Genomic DNA, 20489 nt, shown 5'->3' on the forward strand with positions numbered 1-20489 from the left:
TTAAAGAAAACTACGCTTCAGGATTAATTCAAATTTAAATCATAAAATTTTTATTATGTTATAACCTTAGAAACTGACATGCCATGACATGACATCTTCAAAGTTTTTTTGCACAAAAAATTTTGAAAATCTTTTACAAAAAACAATACTTGTGAAATTATTAAAATTTGCACCCTATACATATGAATTTGTAACAGATAAACCCTAAAATTTTTACAGGCCTAATGATTAGTAAAGTTTTTATTCACAAAAAACTGTTTGTATGGTTATTAGCATTAAACATGAAAAGTTGCATTAACAAAAACTGACCTTTAATTTTTTTTAATTTTTACCAAATGTACTCATACATGATGTTAATAATCCCGAAAGATTTCACAGGCCCTGCCTAGATTATTACTTTGTGAGTTATTTGAGTTTTATTATTTAACAGTCATATTAAAATCCTTGGCTTAAAAAATCCTAGGCTAGAATAAATTTAATATGTATTTTAAAAAAACAACGCCTCAGAATTCAAAAGATCATAATAATTATAATCTTGAAAACTGACATGCCTTAGCTTAGTAGATGATTAGTTAAATTTTTATTCAGTAAAAACCATTTTAGTAAATAAAAACCATTTGACATGCCTTAGCTTAGATGATTAGTTAAATTTTTATTCAGTAAAAACCATTTTAGTAAAAACCATTTGACATGCCTTAGCTTAGATGATTAGTTAAATTTTTATTCAGTAAAAACCATTTTTCACAATGTTTTGCACTAAATCTCCGAAAAATTTTTACATAAAACTATGCTTCTGAAATTGATAAAATTTGCAATTTATACACATAGATGTGTGATTAATAAACCCTGAAATTTTTACAAACCTCAGATAATTAGTAAAATTTTTATTCCTAAAATCAAAACCGTTTTTATGGTTATTGGCATTTAAACATGAAAAATTGTTTTAATAAAAACTGAGCTTCAATTTTTTTTATTTTTCAACCAGATGTAATTGGATAAACCCTGAAAATTTCACTAGACCTAGATTATTACTGTGTGAGTTATTTGAGTTTTGGTCACTGAAATCATTGGCTGTAGAATCCTGTTGCGGTTGCGTTTGATGATGAGAACACCGAAGCAGAAGAGCAGTGAGCGGGAGAAGAAAAGAATAGTATTCGTTTGGATAGGCTGGACACGTGTTTCGTTCCTACTGGGGACTCACCAGCAGCCCGAATACCTATCAGAATAGTTATTGCAGTTTCTTATAAAGCCTGCACAAATCAACTCCTTATTTCGTGGTGTTTTATTTATTATGCTTTTTAATCGCTAGGATTTTCAATCCGACAATACTTTCCCACCAGATCGTCGCAGCGTGTGTTGGCGAACGTGATGGATGAGGTTGCATTGCCGGTTGTTGTTATATCGAGGAAAGATCTGCATTGGAGTGGAAACTCTCGTTGCTTGTTTTTCCTCGATCACGTCGGGGAACCAATTTGTTGCGGTTGCGTTTGATGATGAGAACACTGAACCAGAACAGCAGTGAGCGGGAGAAGAAAAGAATAGTATTCGTTTGGATAGGCTGGACACGTGTTTCGTCCCTACCGGGGACTCATCAGCAGCCCGAATACCTATCAGAATAGTTATCGCAGTTTCGTATAAAGCCCGCACAAATCAACTCCTTATTTCATGGTGTTTTATTTATTATGCTTTTTAATCGCTAGGAATACCTATCGGAATAGTTATTGCAGTTTCTTATAAAGCCCGCACAAATCAACTCCTTATTTCGTGGTGTTTTATTTATTAAGCTTTTTAATCCGACAATCCTTGACTAACTTAGTGCACCTTTTCTGGTCAGCCTAATAATTTAATCTTCTTATGGTAGTATTCTTGGCAATCTATTATTAAAAAATATGTATGAAAAAAAATTTATTACAAACCAGCAAAAAATTAAGCAAGCTTTGGGCAATAAGGGTGATTCAGCTTGACAATTATAAATTATTAGATTAGAGATAAGTTTTATAAACTCCAACTTACATTAATTTAACAGTTTAACTCAATAACAGATAGCGGAATTGTTAAATATTGAAATAAAAACAAAACAAAACAGTTTATTCATTTATTTACAAAAGAGTTAGACAAGTTGCACCAACAGTAGTACGCCGATAATAAACAATGGTAGTCTGAAGTTAGCCGTAAAAACTGACCTATATATTATAATATTATAATTATAAGCTGAGAGATCGTCAAAAAGAAAAAACCTATCTGATTTATACTTTTATGTATATTATGTATATGTATCTGCTTATCGTGCTGGTTAATATACATCAGATACATATATATATATATAAATAAAGATATATATATATATATATATATATATATATATATTTATTTTTTTTTTTACAATATTCTATAAATTCTACCGAATGTTTGGCGATAATATGTTTGTAGTTCGTTTTTTCAATTTTTCTCACTAAAGTTTTTTGGTGAACGTTTAGTTTATTAAAATTCAAAATAAACTTATTTTCCAAATTCATGCTGCAAATGAATCATCATCAGTTCTTTCTGCTGTTTATATAGGGAAATATTGACTTTGTCAAAATGAACTTAGATGGAAATTAGGTGTCAGGTTTCTTTATTGGCTGGTCATCTTCTTTGGTCTCATTTTCTTCATCGATAGCATCATATTCTTCTTTGTCACTATTTACAATGCTAGTTTTTATTACTTCTTTGTTTTCGTTGTTGGTTAAGCGCCGAGTTGGAAGTGAGGTTGTCATTTTTTGTTGTATATTTATTTTTGGTTTATTGATGTCAATTAGGACTGTTCAGCAATTTTAAGATGCGTGTAGTTGCTGTTCCGGTATATTACTTTGGTGTTACTGTCGATGATTTCACGGCTAATAGTGATTAAGTGTGTTGAGTCCAAATGAGATTTGATAGCACCACTCTGTTTATGCATCGTAAGCCTTCTAGTCAATGAGGTAGTAGTAATCCCGATATATGAGTCATGTTGTTTATTTTTTATTTTTTTATTTTTTTTTTATTTTACAAATTTTATTAACCACAAAAAAATGGCTTGGAGACCATACAAGCTTATTAAGCTTTATAGGCCACCAAAAGGAAAAAACAGAAACAATTTAAAAAATTATCAAGCGCATATATGATAACATAATTTGTTCGTTCAACTGTTTGACACAAAAGCATAGCACACTGCACATAAAGTAAACGTTCGTAAAACAAAATGATAATGAAATGAAACTAAAATTTGACCCTTGTAGTGTTATCTAAAATGTGTAAGATCATACAACAAATATATAATTCAAACTAAGGCCAATAAATAAATACTAACATATCATGACATGCATTCAAAAAATAACAGCAATATAATTAAAATGTTCAATAATATGATTTTGACTGAACAAACAACAAATTGAATTCAAACTAAGTCCAAGAATAAATATCAACATACATTCAAGACATACATTCAAAAACCAACAGCAATAAACTCAAAAATGTTTAATCATATTATATCAGCATAATAAATTTGAAATAACGAAGATTATTTGGAGACATATAATAATATTTTATTAGAAAAATCAGATATGCTATTTAATAATTTAAACTCTGACGGTAATCTATTCCAAAGTGAAACCCCGGAGGAGAAAACAGATAATTTATAAATTACTAATCTAGGGTAAGGTTGAACATAATCATTCATTTGTCTTAAAACACGTAACTTTTTATCAGGAGCTTTAAAATGAATGGACAAATTAAGAGGCAATAAATTTTTATATAATTTAAACATAAATTTTAACAGACCAAAATTATATATTTGTTTAATTGTTAATAGATTAGCTTCTTGGTAAAAACTTGAGACATGGTCATACTTTTTCAAGAAAAAAAGACATCTAACAAAACTATTATAGGCCAATCTCAAAGAATTAAGATGGGTCGTGCAACTATTACCCCATAACATTACGCCATATGTTAAATACAGATAAATTAAACTGTAATATAATTTTTTAGTGAGTTCAAAACTAAGCTTGAACCTCAATTTACGAATGATACTGGTAATTTTAGAAATTTTACTTGATATGTGCATTAAATGATTTAACCATGACAAATTGTCTGTAATTACAAAACCTAAAAATTTATTTGTTATACACTCTTTCAATACGGTTATTATCAATTTTAATAGAAATCCCTAAATTATTAGTAACAATCTTAGAATCAAAAATCATATAGTTTGTTTTTTTATAATTTATATTTAAGTCATTTGATTTAAACCAACTGCATATTTTTTCCATTTCAGTGTTAAATGTATTGACCACAGTATTAATGTCTTTCCCAGAACATAAAATAGTGGTATCATCAGCAAACAATATACTTTCAAGTGATTTACTGACAGTGGATAAATCATTTATAAAAATTAAAAATAACAAAGGCCCCAAAACTGAGCCTTGCGGGACACAAAATTTAATCAAAACATTCGATGACCGATGATTACCCAAAGCTACATATTGTTTACGATTTGATAGATAACTTTCAAACCATCTGTGTTGTACTCCACGAATACCAAGAGAATATAATTTCCTTAACAATAACGCATGATTGATAGAATCAAACGCTTTAGATAGATCTAATAATAACCCAATAGTTATCGACTTATCTTCCATTTTACTAAGAATTCTCTCAACAAGATCTAACAACGCCAACTCAGTAGATCTACCTTTTCTAAATCCATATTGAGAATCATTGAAAAATTTGATATGTTTCAAATAATTATTTAAACGATTTGACATGATTTTTTCTAAGATTTTTGACAAAGATGGTAGAATTGAAATTGGTCGATAATTGGACAGCAGATTAGTGGGACCATTTTTACGCTAGGGAATAACTTTAGCAATCTTAAAAAGATCAGGAAACATACCGGTGGCAAATGATTTATCAATAATGTGACTAAGTGGATCAATAATGTTATATATTGTTTTTTTGATGAAAAAAGAAGAAATACCATCATGGCTTGATGAATGGGAACACTTCAAATCATTGACATGTCTGTCCGAGAATTTCATCATTATCAACTAAATCCAAATAAAAAGAGTTTACGGTAAAATTTGAGGAAATATTGTCCAAAAAAATATTACTTTGAGAACCATCATTGTGTTTAATAATAGAGGTAAAATAATTATTGAATGCTTCACATATATTCTTCGGATTATCTATTTTCAAACCATCTATATTTATTTCACTGAAAGGATTTTTAGGTCGGGATCTAATTAATTTATTAATATATTGCCAAATTACTTTTGTATTGTTTTTATTTTTTTCAAATATATCGTTATAGTAATTTTTCAGAAATAATAACTAATTTATTTAATTTTTTACGATATTTTTTATAAATTTTAAAATTAAGTTCAGAAGGATTTTTAATATACAATTTATATAATTTAGATTTAACTTTGAATGATTTAAGGATACCCTTTGTTAGTCACGGATTTTTGATTTTACAAGATCTCATTTTGCGGATGGGATATGTTTTGTTAATGAAATCAGTAAAAAAAATTAATAAATGATGAAGTATATTTGTTTAAATCGGTAAATTGATTTAAACAACTCCAGTCAAAATTAGATAAAACGGAGTTCAGACGAGCTAAACTTTTATTTGATACAACACAGAATAAGTATCCGAGTTATTTATGAAACTAATATTATTACAAACAGTGAAAACAGGTAAGTGGTCAGAAATATCAACATATAGGATGCCTGAAGTGTGATTGACAATATTATTAATGAAAATGTTATCTAACAACGTCGAAGTATTTTTAGTCATATACGTGTAGGTGAATTAATTAACGGCACTAACGAAAATGACTGTAATAAATTGCGGAAAGAAAAATCAATTTTGTAGCAGTCATCTTTAGCCATATCAATGTTAAAATCGCCTGATATATAAATTTTAGTTTTATGCCTATGTTTCAATTTTATAAACAATTTTTCTAGTTGTTAAATAAAAAAATTGTAATTAGTATTAGGTGGAAGATAGATGGAACAAAACAATATGTCAGATCCTTTACCTGCAATATTACTAATATCTATAGCTAACCAATCAAAAACATCATTTACTGTATACAAATCTGTACGAATTTTATAAACAACATCCTTTCTTAAGTAAACACCTACACCACCACCACCCCTCAGTCTTCTATTACTACATATAAAGTTAAAATCATCTAAACTAACCATGTTAGAAGTCTCATCATCCAACCAGGTTTCACTAATGGAGATTACCTTCATATTATTAATGTTTCTAAAGAGACAATTTAAATCATTAAGTTTTGGTAATAAACTACGATCATTGAAATGTAAAACAGAAAAATTATTAACATTCAAACCAAAGTCAACAGGAATAGTATCAATAGTATAATACATAGACGAGGTAGTATCAAACATATTAGTGAATCCATCAGGGTCAACAGCCGCCAATCTATTTTTGTCATCCATGAGTAGTTTTTGTGGTTTCCTTAATTGAGGTTTTAAAAACCCACTCATATATAAATGTGCTTTTATCCCATAGTTTTTTGTTCAGTAATTTAGATACTTCCGTGTCTGGTAGAATAATCTTAAAAGCTGTAGATGTTGTTTGCTTTTCGGAACTTGTTGTTGGCACCTCCACCGACTGATCATTTATCTTTCTGTGACTTCTAAACAGCAGAAAAATATTCGTAAACTTTATTCCATTTTCTGTCAGGTGGTTTTCAACTGTTTCTTTACCGCAAATAGCTACATTTCTGAGATAAAAAACTTTTTTCTTTATTTTTTCATCTATTTGCTTCGAAGCTTTCAATTTGGAAGAAGTGGACGAACGAAAAATTTTATTTTTTCTTGAATCTGGTTCTTTAGTTAACTGGTTTAAATGGTGAAATTACATCTTTTTTTCGTTTATTTCTCCTACTTGAGACTTCAATGAAGTTGCTATCGTTATCCGTAGCAGTCGTCAACTTCAGTTTGACTAACAAGTGGTTTATCGCCCAAGTAGAAATAGGTTTAGAAATTGGCTTTAAAGTATTTTTATTAAATATATTATTATCAGAGATATTTACAAAGTCACTCCGAGTTTTATCATTCGCGCTTAATTTTATGTTAAGATTATTTACAATAGAAACTAATTCAGACTTATGCACGTTGAAGAAATTTTCCATATCTTTCAATTTTTCATTAAACATAATTATAAAATATTCATTGTTAACTTGAGGAATTTTCAGGAGGTTTGCAGCAACATATGTAGGTTTAAGTTGAGAATTTACAGAATTAAAACATTTAACAAGTTCAACTAACTCCAGAAATATTTCATGCTTACCATTACCACGTTGCGTGGATTTAATTTTACCTGATTGTTAGTAGACTCATAAAAAGGATCAATCAATCAATCAATCAATTAGCTTATAAAGCGCTATTTCCGCGATGTTCAACAGCGCTCCTCAATGAATTTTGAAAACAGATGGGTCTTGAGATTCGCTCTGAACTTCGCAAGTGATGGAGAAGTAGTCAAAGAAGTAGGTAGAGAGTTCCAGAGAAAAGGACCAGAAAAAGCAAAAGCAGATTTGGCAAAAGAGTGTTTAACACGAGTTAAGAAAAAGCGAGAAGAAGAAGACGATCGTAAACCGGGGCGTTTAGGTTCAATTAATATATCTGATAAATACTTAGGAAATAATTTAGGTTGAGACTTATACATGAACGTGCAAATTTTAAAAATTATTCTATATTTTATAGGTAGCCAGTGCAAGAGAACAAGATATGGAAATATATGAGAAAAGAAAGGGGCACGAGCAACTAGACGAGCAGCAGAGTTAAAAGCTTTACTTAAAGGATAGAGTATAGAGTCAGGAAGACCATAGTAGAGCGAGTTACAATAATCAATCATAGATAAGACTAACAAAGTTACAAGAATGAGAAGAGTAGGATCATCAAGAAAAGGCAAAAGTTTTTTTATTCTACGTAGATAAAAGTAAGAGCTTCTAGCAACACTATTAATCTGAGAAGAGAGAGACATAGTAGAATCAAAGATAAAACCTAGACTACAAAACTTATGAGAGACATCAATAGTTTTAGAATCAGGTAAGATAATAGGAGGAATAGTAATAGAGTGTTTAGATTTATTAAAACAAATTAATTCAAACTTAGAAGGATTAAGTTTAAGACACATAGAGTCAGACCAAGCGATAATTGAAGAAAGACAGAGAGATAAATTATGAAGAACACTATTGAGATTAGATGGAGGAAAAGAAGTATAAATGTAAGAATCATCAGTATATAGTTGACTAGAGAAAAAAAGTTATTAATAATACGAGGTAGTTCAGAAGTATAGAGTATAAATAGAAGAGGGCCAAGGATAGAACCAAATCTAAGTTTAAAAGTTTTTTTCCACTTTTTATATCCTCAACATTATAAAATTTCTCGACAATATTCAAAAACTTTAAATTATCGAGTTTGTCAAAATTATTCAACAAATAACAAACAATTTCAGAAACACGTGTAACTCGTTCGGCCGCCATAGCAAAAATCAAAGTCAAATTTTGACAAAGTCAAAATTTCCCTATATAAACAGCAGAAAGCACTGATGATGATTCATTCGGAATCGAAATATGGCCTTATTTGCAGCATGAATTCGGAAAGTAAGTTTATTTTGAATTTTAATAAACTAAACGTTCACCAAAAAACTTTAGTGAGAAAAATCGAAAAAACGAACTACAAACATATTAACGCCAAACATTCGGTAGAATTTATAGTTGAATTTATAATTATGGTCTATTACCAACATATATATATATATATATATATATATATATATATATATATATATATATATATATATATATATATATTGGAATAAGATTGTCAGAAAAACAATTATTGATGAAAATATAACACTTTTACGTGTTTTTATTATAGATAAATATAACGCTTTTTTATTTATAACATTTATATTTTTTTTTAAACTTATTTTTTTACTTTTATACTTTTATTTTTATACTTATATTTATAAAAAATATTCAACAACGAGCAATTGGAATTCTTTCCACCAATAAATTTAGAAACAGAGGAATCATCGATAATCATCATGAAAACAAATAAAAGTTTTATATTTATCAATAATGAAAAAACGTAAAAGTGTTATATTTTACGATATAGAACATTGTAAAACTAAGTATTCCAGAAAATAATAGAATGCAAAAAACAAAAAATCAGCAACAACAATAATGCAACTAACAATAGTAACTAAAATAACGTAGTAATAAGAATCACATGTCAACCGCTTTCGAACAGGGTGGAAAAATTATGAAACGAATCATAAAAAATAAAGTCCAAGCAATCAACGAAAACGATAGTATTAAACTAATAGTGAACGAGAAAAAAAAACGTAAAACTGAGTTAAGCAATTAGAAATTGGAAATATTAGGAAACGTTGTCATAAATGGAAATTGGAAAAGGAATCGGGAAAGACGAATAAAAATATGAGTAAATATGAAATAAAATTTTAGTCTCGATCACTTCTAGCTTAAAGTAAAGTACATGGAAATATTGAAAAATTTTGACATTAATATGAATGACATGAAACTTTTGAAAATTCTCTACTGTAATCAAAATGCAACAGTGAATATTGGGAGCAGAATGATTAGTTTTGTCTAAATAAAAAAATTTTAGACAAGAATTTGTATTTTTTTCCAGATTTGTAAAGTTTCTATAGCAAAAAATATTATAATGGAACATAAACATTGAATCGAGAACCATATACATTGATTCAATTGATTCTTGTCATAAATTATTTTAATAATTGTTAAGAGTGCTTTTAAGATAACAATTTAAAAAGAGTGTGTTAATATAATACTTAAAACAGGTACCTATATGTCAATCAATCAATCTTCGTTTTGCGTCCAGAGACCCGGTTTCCCGAGGTAGGACGTTGCTCTCTTTGCCATCAATTTTTTGCGCCAAATTAGACGATCAGTTGTATCCATTTCATTTAAATTTAGAGCTTTCATGTCTTGCTCGATTGTTTGCGACCAGGACTTCTTTGGACAGCCTTTGGGACGTCTGCCAGGTACTTCAAAATCTGCAAGAGAAGTTATGGCACTGTTTCCACTTCGTTTGACATGACCAAACCACCGCAGACGGTGTTGTCGGCATTCATCCTTTATATCATCTAAACCAGCAAGACGCAGGATTTTGGTAGATTTAATGTGGTCCTTCAGACTAATTCGTTGCATCCATCGGAGCATTTTCATGTCGATTCGGTGAAGTTGTTGTTCCAGTTTGGTTGTCATTGGCCATGTTTCTGCACCATATAACAACACCGGACGTATCACAGATTTATAAAGTCTTGATCGTAGTGGTAGTGGGATGTCACGCCGCATCAATATAGAGACAAGGAGATGCCATTTATTTCAGGCTGCACGTATGCGTGCTCGAACGGCAGCTTCAGCTGTTCCAGTACAATCCAGAACATCCCCTAGATATTGAAACGATGTGACTTTCTTTATTTTAATGGCTTCAAAAACAGTGCTATTTCGAATTTGTTGTTGTGGATTGACGCAAGCAGGACAAACAAAATTGGACACTTCAGATAAAGTACCAATTATTTTTGAACAACGTTTGTGACACCACTGGTTACACTGCTGACACTTGATTGAATTGTTACCTACACCAGCCTTACAAACTGAACAGGGCCATCGTCCAGTAGCTGTGAATTGGATGGGTTCACCAGTGTTCATTGCTTTGGTTTTGCTGATGTTGACTTTGAATCCATGATCGGCGAGTCTGGTGTTCCAATCTTCAAACATCTGTGCTTCATTCTGCTCAGACGGCTGTTAAAACGATATCATCAGCATATACTAGATTCCAAATGTCACCAGTGCGTATCGGTTTTGTGATTTCTTCCATCACAGTTATAAATAACAGTGGACTGAGAATCGAGCCTTGGTGAACTCCAACGCCGATGTCAAATGCATCTGTGTTTCCAACCGTTGTGCTGACGAAAGTCTTCGTATTCGTATACATTTCCATCACAAGACAAACAAAATATTCTGGAATGAGTTGTCGACGTAGACTCCATCTGACTGCTTCACGGGGAACTCGATCAAATGCTTTTTCAAGGTCTACAAAAATATGTGATAGTTGTTGACGCTTTGCGAAGTACTTCTCTTGCAGTTGCCGAAGGATGTGAATTGCATCAATTGTTGATTTCCCCGCTAGAAAACCAAATTGATAATTTCCGATTGTGATGCACGACGTTAATCTTCTCTCAATGATTTTCTCGACAATTTTCAGGGAGTTTTCTAACAGGCGTATACCCCGATATGATGAACAATTCAATGGATCACCTTTGCCTTTGTATAGCGGGACTGTCATGCTATAGTTCCATTCAGTCGGCATTGAACGATTTCTCCAGATTTCACGGCAAAGTTGTAGTAACGTTTGGATACCTGCAGTACCAGATGCTTTGATAATGTCATTTGTGAGTCCAGAGGGCCCTGCTGCCTTTCCATCCTTCATAGCTTTCAGAGCTTCTGTAAGCTCTTCTACAGTAATGTCTGGAATCGGACCTTCGATGGGTGGAGCGTCAAAGTTAACATTGATGGGATTTGTTTCGTTTAACAGATGGTTGAGGTATTCTTTCCACTGTAGCTTGATCTCATCTTATTCAAGAACCATTTCATTTTTGTCATTTTTGATACATAAGGCACCAACTATGTCTTTTTTCGTACGCTTTGCTTGTTTTGCTATACGATACAGAGATTTCATTTGTTCACCTTTGCTTTTAGTGAGCCACTCTTTGCACTGATCTGTCCGAGCCAGTGCAACTTGACGTCTTGCATAGTTGTTCTTCTCACGGAAAATTTTATGGTCATCAAAACTGTTTTGTATGTACTCCAATCTGTACTGGCTTGCGATTGGTGGTCTAACTGTGTGGCGACAATCTGTTGAAATTTTTCTCGATGAATATTGCTTTTCAACTTCCACGTTTTGATTCTCCGAGGCATTTGGTTAGACTTATGTTTTGACAGTTCGACAACCAGGTCTGCCACAAGGAGTCTATGTTGGGCGACACATAATTCGCCAGATATAACTTTGACGTTTTTGAACAGCCTTCGGTGTGGTTGCTTGACAGCGTAGAAATCAATTTGCGTGGCTGATGGTCCACTTTTGTATGTTATGAGATGTTCCAACCTCTTTCTAAAATATGTGTTCAGTAAACAAAACCCGTGACTTTCAGCAAACTCAAGGATGCTGTTGCCATTTTCATTCCGTTTTCCATAGCCAAAACCGCCATGTACGTTGTCAAAACCATCTGTTTTCTCTCCAACGTGGCCATTGAGATCGCCTCCAATCAGGATTGTTTCAGATTTTGGTATTGTTGAGATGGTGTCAGAGAATGCAGTCCAGAAGTCATTTTTCATCTCTTCTGATTCGCCTGTCTGTGGTGCGTATGCAGAAAAAATAATCATTGTTTGCTTTTCTATGCGAAGCTTGATCCACATGAGACGTGAATTAATCCTTTTAATATCCAGTACTTCTTTGGCTAGCGGTTCTCTGACAAAAATTCCAACACCATTTTTGGCCGTCTTTTGACCATTCCAGAATAGTTTATATTCTTCTTTGTCTGAGTTGACATGACAGACACCATTCGATTTCCATCGGGTTTCCTGAAGGCAGCAGATGTCAATCCTTGTACGCTCGAGCATATCTGCGATTTCCATGCTGCGGCCAGTCAGTGATCCAACATTGGGCGTTCCAAGTCTAAGTACCATAGAGGGGCCATTCTGAATTTTTCTGCAACATTCCTCCGTTATTGCATACTTCCCAGAGATTCTTGGCACCCCTTGACCACTTAAGGCCTGCTGGGGACTAGGGGCCGTTGTTTTTCTTTGTGATGGCATAAGAGTATATGTAAAGGAGATATAAGATTTGCTTGGAATGACTATTGGAAACGTAAACATTGTTCTAATCTTCAACGCTCGTTAGTACAGACAACAATGTTATAACTTCAAAGATTTCTATATTTTCAACACCAGTGTTGTACATTTCAACGATTGTCAATTTATTGTTATTCCGTAGGTTCAACATTTCTGATAGACGGACACATAACAGCATATAACAGGATAACAATAATTAATTACATAGCAAAATTTCAACATTCTGGCAAATATAACATTACCCCACCTTAGCCTGTTAGTCCCTAACATATGCGTTTTTTTATTCCGATGAATAGGGGTTAGCTTATCCAAATAGGCGATTTTCTTCCGTGTCTCCCAAGAATATAAGTCCTTTAGATTACGTTATTTATCTTGTTAGTGATCTTGTATAAATTTTTCCAATTTCTTGAAAGTTTCATCGGGCATCGCCTTTTTCTGCGCCGTAGATTTTACAACCAGACCAGTTTTTGCTCTTGAAACCTATATATATGCAATTATTGATGAAAATCCCAGCATGTTCAGCGTTGGTTAGTCTCCTGTTTATTTTATCGATTTTTCTTACGACAGATCGTAAATCATTGTCATGTTCCCTAAGTTCAAAACCAAAATTTTTATTCATTTTAAGCATATTAGAAGACCATTTATGTATGATAGAACAAAAAAGCTTTTTTGGTATTCCTATACCATTTTCGGTGTTCGAATAAATATGTTGTGTATTGGCCAAATGCTCATGTATATAAAATCTGTGTCTCTGCAATGATAATTCTTTGTTTAATATGAATACTTAAAAATCATTTAATTAGCTATTACGATTTTCACCTTTGTGCATTATAACACTTTTACTTAACATCATTATCGATGATTCCTCTTTTTCTAAATATATTAGTGGGAAGGGCTCCAATTGCACGTTTTTTATCTGATGTCTTTATTTTATGAGTATTGACTCGGCTTATTGTAAAGTATAATATTTGTTATTGTAATGTAAGATTTCAACATTGCTGTCCGAATTTTGCTTTGTAATTTTAGTTTTGTGTTTCTCTTTCAAGTGATTCTTTATAGCGCCACTTTGTACGTGCATCGTGAGTCTTCTCAATAGCTTGGTCGTCGCCATACAAATACATCCAGCTTTATGGTACCTAGACTTACCAATATAACGTTTGAACGAATATATTAGATGGCTATGATACATTATCGGTTCTGACTTACTAGTACACTTGTTTTTCATAACGAGAGATAACGTTCCATGGTGGAGTAGTAGGCGTAGTTTTATACTATTGTTTTCGTTTGTTCCTTGAACGTTTTTTTTAATGATTTTTATTGTGATTATTCATCCTGTTTGAAAGCTGTTGACATGCGGTTCTTATAATATATCACTATGTCATTTTTGTTGTCATTTTTAGTTGCATTGTTGTTGTTGCTGATTTTTTGATCTTTGCATTCTATTATTTTATGTATCAGTAAGTAATTTGAAAACTCCATCTAGTTCTGTTTTCCTGCTTCGTACATCAGAAAAGTATGTATAAGCTCGGTTTACAAAAGCAAAAACAAAGTGTCATATTACACAAAGTTGAATGTGGTAATAACTAATTAAATGACCTTTTGTATTCACATCAAACAAACAAAAAATTAACATCGCAGAGACACAGGATATATATACTTGAGCATTAGGCCACATACGCAACGTATCAATCCAAAGATGGTCTAGGAATTACGAAAAAAGCTTTTTTAGTCAATCATGTTTAAATTTTCTATCATGTAAAAATAAATAAAAATTTCGGTTTTGAACTCAAGAAACTTGACCAAAATTTACGATGTACTGTTAGAAAAATGGAGCTAACAAACGCGGACACATGCTGTGATTTTTATCAATAATTGCCTTTCTGACAGTCTTAATCCAATATATTATATATATATATATATATATATATATATATATATATATATATATATACAGTTTTTAAGAAAATCAACCGCGTTAATACAATTATTATATTTATACATTAATTTTTCAAGTTTTCTAATTAAAATTTTATTATAGATATTTAATTTATTAAGTAAAAAACTAAAATTATTATTGTTCATGTTTATTAAAATAAATAATTGCAGAAAGCTTTTTCGATATAAAATATATCATCGTCAGTGCAAAATATTTTAAATAATAACGAAAATTACCGTTTATAAACAAATGACGTCATACCGTATAACTTAATTATAAGCGCGAAACATTTTTGAAAATACTATTATTAATTATTATATACTATATATTTAACATATTGATAAAATTAACTTAAAATTATTTACATAGATATATATTTAAATTAAACAAAATAAATTAAAATTTTAAAATTGCTGAAAAGACGACCACAAAGTAAATCAACAAATAAAAAACAAAAATCAGCCATATCATCATACTACAATATATATATATATATATATATATATATATATATATATATATATATATATATATATATATGTGTGTGTGTGTGTGTGTGTGTGTGTGTGTGTTTGTGTGTGTGTGTGTGATTAATGACAACAATTCGGTAGAATTTCATACAATGCTTCATATATATTATGTCATATATGTGTATGATGTGTACCTTATATTGTATATAAAGATTCTTATTGGTATGGCTATGGCAACTACATTGTTTTTATCGTTGACCGGCTTCCATTACACCAGTTTTTCTACGGATCGTTCGGTAGGTTTACTGTTTTATTTCTTTAAGACCCTTCTAATCTTCCATCTTTTTGAATTAATTAATTAGGTGTTTAACAAACGTAACAGAAAATAGAGGTTTCACTTTCTATCAAAATCATGAATTTATTGATTTATTCATTTTTGGTGTTAGTGCATTTTAGTTTCAGGCGCCATAGCATCATGTATTGCTGGGAGTTTGAATGTAATTGTCGGTAAAACGTGAGATCGGTACTCCTATGGTATCGTCCATGTTTACAAACGATCGCAATGTACTTTTAATAAATTGACTCCGCCCATGTTGAATTGTCTAGTGCTTGATTATTTATTTATATCAAATTGAAAATAATTTAATACAAGTTAATTCTTAGGTAAGTTTTTTAGATCATTAGAAAATAGTGAACATTGAAAAAAAAATGTTTAAATATGCTTGAAGGCCATGTCGCATAGCCCATGTTACAGCCTCCTCCTTTTTAGTTTTCAACAAAATTTCTCATCATTTCACTTAAAGGTACGCCGGCAACGGATGGAAAAGCCATTTTAAAAATACAAAGCCTTAAATTAAGATGCCTTAACGACGCTAGAACCGATGAACTTTCAAAATAAAATTGAGACTGAGACTTTTTTGTTTAAAATAGTATTTTATTCAAAAATAGCATAAATATAGGCTTCATCAGGATAAATGCATGAATGGGAAGGTGGGTATTTATATGGTTTACAGGAATATAATCAGGAGGTTTGTTTGTGTGGTTGTGTGTTGAAAAATTATGAAGACAATGGAAAAATTATAAACAGTGGAAAATACGAGAATAATAAATTATCTAATGTGTTATGCATGGCCGTTGGGTGTCGTTGATCTTATCGATGGTTGGTTGTAATTGGTGTGTATTATGCTGTGTGGTTGAAAATAAATATAAAAATTTCAAATGATCTAAAAAACTTACCTAAGAATTAACTTGTATTAAATTATTTTCAATTTGATATAAATAAATAATCAAGCAGTAGACAATTCAATATGGGCGGAGTCAATTTATTAAAAGTACATTGCGATAGTTTGTAAACATGGACAATACCATAGGAGTACCGATCTCGCGTTTTAACGTAATTGTTTATAAGAATTTTTCTAGATTTATCCTAGTATACAATTAATTAAGAGGTATTTCAAATACTTAATTAAATAAACATATATTTTTTAGACAGATAAAATGGAGGATTTTGTAATATAAAGTTATAAACTATAAACTACAATGATAATCCGTCTACTGATCACATCATAAATTTTTTTATAAACCATGCTTCCTGTAAATAAAATTGTAGTAAATCATATCAAATGAAGCAGACTGCAGTGTATTAAAAATATTTTTAAATTACTTATAGATTGTATATAAATTTTAATAGCAGTATTTATTTATTATTTAAATACTATTTAAATACTGAATTTTGTATGTATTTTCAGACTATTTAAATACTCAACATTTTAGTATTTTGATGACACCATGCATATGCCATAAAACAAAACGACCTCATATTATTTAAAAGTTTAACAAAATGGACCAAGCAATGACTCTTGCTGAACATAATTACCACCTCATCTGAGATCTTACCTTCATTTAGCTGATTCATGATGTCACCAATAGCAGTCTCTGTAGATGAGTCCAGTGTGTAAGCTAATTAGACTTATGTCAATTTTAGATTCAAGGTCGTAATTTTTTATTTGTATTGATGTGCTTTTTCAAAATTCGTTGACATAAGTGGAGTTAGATATTATATGTTAGATCACTACACATTTAGATATTAAACTTCTAATGCTACTTTTTTTTCTACTTTCACTTGATTTGGAAATGTTAAAATAATTGATTTGTTTATTTTTTCTGACAAAGGTTCAGCACTTGAATGCTTAAAACGAAAAACATATGGTTAGAATTTTTCAAAATGTTGATCATCGTTAATTTAGTTGACTTGTGATAAATTGACAATTTTCTTAACCAATTAGATAAGTGGTCCCATGAAATCAATAAATAAATCTCTTAATCAATTAGTCACTCGATCATTTAATTGTCCTGGTTATGACATTAAACTGACCCTCACTGCCTTGTGAGTGATGTTGGATCATCAAAGGCTAGGCCCACCGCTTATAATTGTGGTTGCGTAAGGAAGGGCGTCCTGCGTTAAAATTAGCCAATAAAATATTTATGATGACATTCGGTTTCATCATAGGTAGCCAAACGGCAACCCCCGATCTCGGGGAAAATGTCGTCTAAACGTGTGTTGCTTGTTGTTGTTGTCACTCGATCATTTAATCAATGATGTTTTTAAATCTATTATGGGACCGTCGGTTTCAAAAATAATTTATTAACTTTCGCCATTCAATCTGTAGTGTAATCTATCTGCTTCTTAGCAGGCCTTCCAGATTTTCTTCTTGTAAATTATTTTGTTTTTCAAGCTGGTTTCACAACTTTTTGGGTTTCTTTCTGTCACAGATTCCTAATAATTTTCTGTAGCATTCTATAGCACTCCCTTTTAAATGTCTACTAACCTGTCTTTGTATCTCTTATTTTATAAAGGTTTGTTTTGCATGTATACATAAATGTAGAAGTCAAACAAGTTTCTATTTATTTTAACTTAATTTTAATTTGGATTTCGAAAGATTTTCTGCTGTAATTTTGTTGCATAATTTTGCCTATAAGTAAAGTAAGGTAGTGTAATATGTCAATTTAGTTTTCTTACACTTGTCACTTCACTAAGCATTTTATTTCGCTACTTTATAACTTGTAACTTTTAACTTTGTTAGAAATATTCATTATGTTATAATTTTTTTATGTTAGATGAAACGAGAAAGACTTTACACGTCTCTTTTTGGGCAATGTTGTTCACCATGTGGTCAATATTTTGCTTGTTGCAGTAATTTTGGCAGAGTGTCATTGTTTAGGTAAATAAATGTTTGTTCAATTTGGAAATATTTTTACTATATTTACATATTTTATAACTTATTCTTGATTGCCATTAACTGCCTTGTATTTTTTTTCCATTATCATTTTGTTTGATTTTTCTGAGTTTTTTAAAATTTTTTTTCTGTTAATATAGATGCTTCATATTTAATTATCAACCGATTGGATTTGTAAAATTTTTTTTATAATTTAAGCAGAAGAACAGTGCAACTTGTTTATTGTTCAGTTAAAGTGAATGTCTTGTTTAATAAAAAAAAGTGTGCCACATGAGTATATTGGTTACTGAAATAAATTATAAGAAGAAACTGTAAAGAAATACTTTTATTTCAATGTACTAAACTGAAAAAAATTTTGTTCTAAAAAGTAATATTTCTAAATATAAATAACTTTCTAAATATTTTAGTATGTTAAAAAAATAGTTGTCTCTGAGCAGTCTGGTATTTAAACAGTTTAACCTTACATTATTAAGTTGAAAAAAATTATCTTGTTACTTCTACTTCTATTGTTTATATTTGTTTAAAGGATTTGTCAACATTCTGTCTATATTTTATATATTTGGTTAATTTTTTGTCATTATTCATTTTTTCAAGTTTAAAATTCATCAGTCAACATATTTTTTATAGTATTAAGGACATATTAGGATTTGAAGAAAAACAAAGAATTCCTCATTTCACTTTCAAAGGTATCCATTTTTTTATTTAATTTCATATAAGTTTTTTTTCATGAACTGTGTGTTAATTAAATATTTCAATAAAATTCCGACTGTTGCAGAATATTCCATGTGTTTATTCGAGTTTTTCCTTTTTCAATTTTTGTATGTTATTACTCCCGGGTTGTTAAAGTCAGAGTAGAGAAGTCGGATATTTTTTCCAACTCTGAAAATGGTGTTAAAAATTTTAAAATAGAAGATTTTGAAGCTAATGTTTCTTAGAAGACACGTGTCTGTTTTTGTGTGATTTTAGATTTTCGCCGGGCTACATTCGAACCCCTTGCCACGCAGTCCCGAACCGCACTTTACAACAGACTCAGGATCTGAAAACATGGGCTGAGCGGATGTTTGTTCGCGCCCTTCTTGTTGACTAGAGACACCGGCCTCGTCAACTATCAGCAGGTCTTTTTCAACATTCATTATTTTAGGTAAAATAAAAAGGCTGAGCCAAAATTCAAGTGTATACAAGCCTCTGACTTATTATACAAAATAACAATGATAATATTCAAAATCGTAGTGTGTTAAAATTAATATGCAAACTATCAGGAATCGAACCTACAGACTAAAATCCAAGCGGCTATAATCAAGAGCTAGAAAATAAAAACAAAGCGAGCAAAACCTAATAACCAAGAGCTTAAAATCTAAAAACCAAGTGCCCAAGAACGAAAGCAAAAGTTTATAACCTAAAAACCAAGAGCGAAACCAAGAAAGCTTGTATATTAACTTGCTGCCTTATATATGTTTCAATCAATCAATCTTCGTTTTGCGTCCAAAGACCCGGTTTCCCGAGGTAGGACGTTGCTCTCTTTGCCATCAATTTTTTGCGCCAAATTAGACGATCAGTTGTATCCATTTCATTTAAATTTAGAGCTTTCATGTCTTGCTCGATTGTTTGCGACCAGGACTTCTTTGGACAGCCTTTGGGACGTGTGCCAGGTACTTCAACATCTGCAAGAGAAGTTATGGCACTGTTTCCACTTCGTTTGACATGACCAAACCACCGCAGACGGTGTTGCCGGCATTCGTCCTTTATATCATCTAAACCAGCACGACGCAGGATTTCGGTAGATTTGATGTGGTCCTTCAGACTAATTCGTTGCATCCATCGGAGCATTTTCATGTCAGTTCGGTGAAGTTGTTGTTCCAGTTTGGTTGTCATTGGCCATGTTTCTGCACCATAT

At 31.0% G+C, this 20489-nt stretch overlaps 1 protein-coding gene across 1 annotated transcript; it reads right to left on the reverse strand.

Moving 5' to 3' along the window:
* Positions 1-11987: 11987 nt before the first annotated feature.
* On the reverse strand, positions 11988-12782 carry HELRODRAFT_151243 (hypothetical protein; the record flags this gene model as incomplete). Its single annotated transcript, XM_009030431.1, has 2 exons — positions 11988-12106; positions 12248-12782. Coding segments are annotated over 2 exons (654 nt in total), but the record flags the coding sequence as incomplete, so codon positions are not given.
* Between the last annotated feature and the right edge of the window lie 7707 nt (positions 12783-20489).

This window comes from Helobdella robusta, assembly GCF_000326865.2.
Source record: "Helobdella robusta unplaced genomic scaffold HELROscaffold_68, whole genome shotgun sequence".
In the NCBI taxonomy this organism is placed as follows: Eukaryota; Metazoa; Annelida; class Clitellata; order Rhynchobdellida; family Glossiphoniidae; genus Helobdella; species Helobdella robusta.